Raw genomic sequence first — 7101 nt, 5'->3', positions numbered from 1 at the left:
ACGAATTGCACATGTTTAATGCCAAATGAATCCCTTAATGAACCTGATCCTAGTACGAACTGCACATGTTTAATGCCAAATGAATCCCATAATGAACCTGATTCTAGTACGAACTGCACATGTTTAATGCCAAATGAATCCCTTAATGGGCCTGATCCTTGTACAATGTACGAACTGCACATGTTTAATGCCAAATGAATCCCTTAATGAACCTGATCCTAGTACGAACTGCACATGTTTAATGCCGAATGAATCCCTTAATGAGCCTGATCCTAGTACGAACTGCACACGTTTAATGTCAAATGAATCCCTTAATGAACCTGATTCTAGTACGAACTGCACATGTTTAATACCAAATGAATCCCTTAATGGGCCTGATCCTAGTACGAACTGCACACGTTTAATGCCAAATGAATCCCTTAATAAACCTGATCCTAGAACATACTGCACATGTTTAATGCCAAATAAATCCCTTAATGAACCTGATTGTAGTACGTACTGCATATATTTAATGTCCATTGATTTCCATTTACTTACTCTAATTCTAAGACATACAGCACCTGTTTATAACGTTTATTGAAGATTCTCCGGCGAGAAAGTACCATAGAAAAGCTGGTATCGGACGCGTTTTGCAGATTACAGACACTGTAACCGGAAGTATATATATATGTAGCGGAACTTGACTGGGGCGATCGTCGCCGACCAGATATCTCAATTAGTTGAGCGTCCGTCTAGAGTTCGAACCCCGGTCTGGCGGAGCATTTTTAACTCACCGGGTCCGAAATTTCTTTTAAACGACTTCTTCTTCTTAACCACTGATTGGAATTTAACTACATTAGACTGGAAGCATCCCTAGGTGGTGGGGATTTAAAATTGTACAAATGGTTGGGCTGACCACCAGGGGGCTGAGGGGCGGGGCCAAAAGGGGGCATTTTGGCTATATTGCTACAAACGTCTTCTTCTGTAGAACTATGCAATGGATATCAATCATATTTAATCAAAAGCATTAATGTGAGGCAGGGATTCAAAATTGTACAAATGGTGTGGCTGACCTCTGTGGTGGCTGAGGGGCGGGGCCAAAAAGGGTTATGTAGCTATATTGCTTTAAGCGACTTCTTCTCTGGAACTAAGAGATAGATATCAACTATATTTGACTGGAAGCATCCCTAGGTGGTGGGGATTCAAAATTGTACAAATGGTGCGGCTGACCTCCCAGGGGCTGAGGGCTGGGCCAAAAGGGGGCAATTTGGCTATATTGCTATAAACGACTTCTTCCGTAGAACTCTACCATGGATATTGATCATATTTGGTCGGAAGCATTCATGGGAAGCAGGGATTCAAAATTGTACAAATGGTGGGTCTGTCCCCCCGGGCTAAGGGGTGGGGCCAAAAAAATGTATTACTTGGAAATGGTTCAGATCCCCACCATATAACCATATATACAATTGCTGAGTATAAAGAGAGGAATGCACATTTGCTTCCAGGATGGCTCTAGGGTCTGGCCCCACCCTTGGAGACTTAACCCCTGGGTCATAACTTTGAATCGGTTAAGATCCCAATCCCAAAACTATATATACAATTGTTGGGCATAAAGAGACGAATGCAGTCATGATATTAGAATTGACCGCAGGGTCTGGCCCCACCCTTGGAGACTTAGCCCCTGGGTCATAACTTTGAAACGGTTAAGATCCCCACCCCAAAACTATATATACAAATGCTGGGCAAAAAGAGACAAATGCAGTCATGATATTAGAATTGATCCTGGGATCTGGCCACAACTCTAGGGACCTAGTTTCTGACTCACAACTTGGAAACAGTTGAGATCCCCACCCCATAACCACACATAAAATTGCTGGGCATAAAAAATCAAATACAGATATGCTACAAGGATTGGCCTTGGGGTCTGGCATATTCCCTTGGATCTCATTTGGAGAATATTTTGCCATGATTGCTTAGATATGAGCGATACAGGCCCTCTGGGCCTCTTGCTTCTCTCCTGTTACATATATATATTAGCTGTGCCTAGGTCTGTAACAGTTTTAAATGAGACTATCACTTTCATTATTGTCCTAAACTTTGCCGCAGCAGTTCAGTTTGAAATTCAGATCAAAACGGTAAAAACCATTCAAATGAGAATGAAATATCATAATACATTGTCTGTTACGACTTTGGTACGTTATTTTAACAGATAGGCTACATCTGTATGTGCACGTTGCAATATATAGAGATAGCAAAGTGCACAGGAATGTGTAGTTGTAGTACGATTCCCTCAGTATGGAAGTAGTGAACAGATCAGCAATCCTAATAAGACCAGTTAAAATAACTACCTCTAAACGATGTTAACGGTAGCAAAAATGTTCAATGTCAATATTAACTCTGTTCAGGTACTTACAAAACACATAGTTATATAGCCAAGGCAGGTTATTACTATGTATATATCTATATCTCAAAGGCATTCCGCTGCTAAAAGGTAATTTTGAGTAAATCAAAAGTTTATTCATAAGGGGCCCAAAGTGTAATCTCTGATCTGTGAAATTAAACAAATATTCGATACTTCTGCAGCATTTGTGTAACACGTGTTGTCTGTACACACTAGACATACATATATAACACGTGCTGTGTGTACACACTAGACACACATATATAACACGTGCTGTGTGTACACACTAGACACACAGGTATAACACGTGCTGTCTGTACACAGTAGACACACATATATAACACGTGCTGTGTGTACACACTAGACACACATATATACATGTAACACGTGCTGTGTGTACACACGAGACACACAGGTATAACACGTGCTGTGTGTACACACTAGACACATATATAACACGTGCTGTGTGTACACACTAGACACACAGGTATAACACGTGCTGTGTGTACACACTAGACACACATATATAACACGTGCTGTGTGTACACATTAGACACACATACATATAACACGTGCTCTGTGTACAGACTAGACACACATAAATAACACATGCTGTGCATACACAGTAGACACACAGGTATAACACGTGTTGTGTGTACACACTAGACACACATAAATAACACATGCTGTGCATACACACTAGACACACAGGTATAACACGTGCTGGGTGTACACACTAGACACACAGGTATAACACGTGTTTTGTATACAAATTAGACATACAGATATAACACTTGCTGTTTGTACACATTAGAAACAAATGTATAACACTTGTTGTGTATACACACTAGACACACATATATAACACGTGTTGTGTATACAAACTAGACACACAGATATAACACTTGCTGTGTGTACACATTAGAAACAAATGTATAACACTTGTTGTGTATACACACTAGACACACATATATAACACGTGTTGTGTATACACACTAGACACACAGGTATAACACGTGTTGTGTATACAAACTAGACACACAGATATAACACTTGCTGTGTGTACACATTAGAAACAAATGTATAACACTTGATGTGTATACACACTAGACACACATATATAACACGTGTTGTGTATACACACTAGACACACATATATAACACGTGTTGTGTATACACACTAGACACACAGGTATAACACGTGTTGTGTATACACATTAGAAACACAGGTATAACATTTGCTGTGTGTACACACTTGACACACAGGTATAACACGTGTTGTGAGTACACACTAGACATACATGTATAATACGTGTTGTGTGTACACACTAGATACTGGACAGGTATAATACGTTGTGTGTGTGCATACTGGCAAACATGTATAATACGTCTTGTATATGCAATTGGTCAATATCTTAACATTATAAATTATCAAATCATATATAAAATACTGACAACGTGCAGCGACAAACCATACATATGTACCACGTGAAGTGATCTACCATATATATGTACCACGTGTAGTGATCAACCCTTTATGTATCACGTGTTGTGATCAACCATATGTGTACCACGTGTAGTGATAACCATATATATGTACCACGTGTAGTGATCAACCATATATATGTACCACGTGTAGTGATCAACCATATGTGTACCACGTGTAGTGATCAACCATATATATGTACCACGTGTAGTGATCAACCATATATATACCACGTGTAGTTATCAACCATATATGTACCACGTGTAGTGATCAACCATATATGTACCACGTGTAGTGATCAACCATATATATGTACCACGTATAGTGATAACCATATATATGTACCACGTGTAGTGACCAACCATATATATGTACCACGTGTAGTGATAACCATATAGATGTACCACGCGTAGTGATCAACCATATATATGTACCACGTGTAGTGATCAACCATATGTGTACCACGTGTTGTGATCAACCATATATATGTACCACGTGTAGTGATCAACCATATACATGTATGTACCACGTGTAGTGATCAACCATATATATGTACCACGTGTAGTGATTAACCATGCATGTACTACGTGTAGTGATCAACCATATATACGGCACGTGTAGTGATCAACCATGCATGTCCCACGTGTAGTGATCAACCATATGTGTACCACGTGTAGTGATAAACCATATGTGTACCACGTGTAGTGATAAACCATATGTGTACCACGTGTAGTGATCAACCCTTTATGTACCACGTGTTGTGATCATCCATATGTGTACCACGTGTAGTGATAAACCATATGTGTACCACGTGTAGTGATAAACCATATGTGTACCACGTGTAGTGATCAACCATATATGTACCACGTGTAGTGATAAACCATATATGTGCCACGTGCACGCACAATAATGAGCCAGTACCGAATGTATTACAACAGTATACTACATAGTAGATGTACGTACCACGTGCAGTGACATATCGTGAATATGAACCAGGCTCACAGTACTACATACATGTATGTAAAACTTTAAAGGAAAAGTAAAATCAATGAATAGATTATCTAAAACAATTATTACGTCCTATACATACTCCACAAAATGCCAAATAAAATCAACAAGATAATGACAAAAAATCGTTTTAAATAGCTGTGATGCGGAGATATTTATCACTAAAATCAAGAAACGTGAACTTTGTTTCCTTACATGTATCTATCAATTTATAATGGAGTAAAACTGTACGGGTAGATGTGTACCTCCCCGTCTATCTACATAGTACATGTACTACGTCACTCCCCACCTCGCTGATTGAGCATCCACACCAGCACGTCCAGGGAGAACACCTTTGTTCTGTCCGGATCATCTTCCTCCTCGTCCTGGACACGTTGTAGTAGTCCATTAGGTGCTTTTCGCGATTTTTTCAGCGTTTTTGGCATAACGATTATTTACAAACAGGAACCTTTTCCTGGGTGGTAAACATAGTGACAATTTCACACAAGGAACCCTTCTCCTGTGTTTTGATTATAGAAAGTATTCACCACAAGGAATCCTTTCTGTCTTGAAAACATAGCGATAATTCACTACAATTAATGCTTTCTCTGTGTATTAAACAAGGTCGTATCCTCCAACGTAATTATCATACTGTATCTAAAACCGTCACGTGCCAGTAGGTCAAGTAATCGTCCGACCTTGTCGTGTACTGTGTACCAGTAGCATTGTCAGTGTTTACAGTCAATCTTAACCACCTACCTTATACATAAAACATGAGTACATGCTACATGCTATATATAATTACCTCCTTGGAACAGTGGGAAGCAGCTTTTATATTCCCTCATGTCATTGATGACGTGTACAACGCAAGGCTTCTCCATCTCTACCCGGAGTATTTTTTGTTAGCCCTAGCAACCTATTTATGACCATTAATGGAATTCTGTATCAATATTTCATGGTCAGATCAGCCGTGACTTATATACATTTTATGATAAATTTAGTTGTTTTATTCAATGTTGCGGAACCTTTGTTCAGCCAGTATTAATCAAAAAGGTTATAGCAGCATAATTACTGCCTTTGTTCTATAGTGAACCACGATACGAATGAAGATGGATCGTATTTTCCTGACTGAGGGACAAGCCTAACAGGGGTAAATACTTGTCATAGGGCCATACCGGTACCTAACAGAGGAACACACCGGTACCTAACAGAGGGACATACCGGTACCTAACAGAGGGACATACCGGTATCTAAAAGAGGGACACATCGGTACCTAACAGAGGGACATACCGGTACCTTACAGAGGGACATATCGGTACCTTTCAGAGGGACATACCGGTACCTGACAGAGGGACATACCGGTACCTTACAGAGGGGCATATCGGTACATATCAGAGGGACACATCGGTACCTAACAGAGGGACATACCAGTACATAACAGATGGACATACCGGTACCTTACAGAGGGACATACCGGTACCTTACAGAGGGACATACCGGTACCTACAATGTAACAGAGGGACATACCGGTACCTAACAGAGGGACATACCGGTACCTAACAGAGGGACATATCGGTACCTTACAGAGGGACATACCGGTACCTTACAGAGGGACATATCGGTACATATCAGAGGGACACATCGGTACCTAACAGAGGGACACATCGGTACCTAACAGACGGACAAATCAGAGAATGTCCAAGCCACTCACATACGTCTAATGAATATAGGTCTATGACAAAAGAGTTTCCATCGCGAATTATCCTCTACCATGTCCAGTTCTTCTCCATGTACCTTCTTGATCATTGTATGTGTCTCCCCATGTCTCCAACTCATCCCCTTGGTCACTTTATATACAGTTTTATAACACGTTCTGCTATCTCTTTTTCCCTCCACTTACATGTCTGGTTGCAACCCCCACCACATCCACCGCTTTACAGCTAAATTGTATCCCTCCCCTTCCTCTTCACGATAACTATAGATTTCTGAACATATCCCCAGCCCTCTCGACTACTCTACATCCCTAAAACGTCTATCTACATTGTACCCCTCCCCTCTCTAACCTTACGGGCATTGCTATTGTTCCACCTATTATCGGCCGACATTACTACGTGTCGATCCAGTTAGCCAATGACCTGTGACGAAGCCATCTCACTTACAACATCTAATAAATGTACCCTTATATGGCGGCCTAATGAAGCGATTTAATTCTACTGAGATGGAACTAGATACGTAAAAATAAAGCAGG

At 40.4% G+C, this 7101-nt stretch overlaps 1 protein-coding gene across 1 annotated transcript in view; it reads right to left on the bottom strand.

The window, feature by feature from the left end:
- LOC110461802 (leucine-rich repeat-containing protein 74A-like) overlaps positions 1 to 5456 on the bottom strand; it is a 47738-nt gene extending 42282 nt beyond the window's left edge. Inside the window, exon 1 of the mRNA XM_021515471.1 lies at positions 5164 to 5456. Within this exon, the coding sequence (XP_021371146.1) occupies positions 5164 to 5299 (136 nt within the window). The 5' untranslated portion in view covers positions 5300 to 5456. The remainder of the gene's footprint in view (positions 1 to 5163) is intronic.
- Between the last annotated feature and the right edge of the window lie 1645 nt (positions 5457 to 7101).

The sequence above is a fragment of the Mizuhopecten yessoensis genome, unplaced genomic scaffold (genome assembly GCF_002113885.1).
Source record: "Mizuhopecten yessoensis strain PY_sf001 unplaced genomic scaffold, ASM211388v2 scaffold10683, whole genome shotgun sequence".
Classification (NCBI taxonomy): Eukaryota; Metazoa; Mollusca; class Bivalvia; order Pectinida; family Pectinidae; genus Mizuhopecten; species Mizuhopecten yessoensis.
This window is presented reverse-complemented; position numbering and strand designations above follow the sequence as displayed.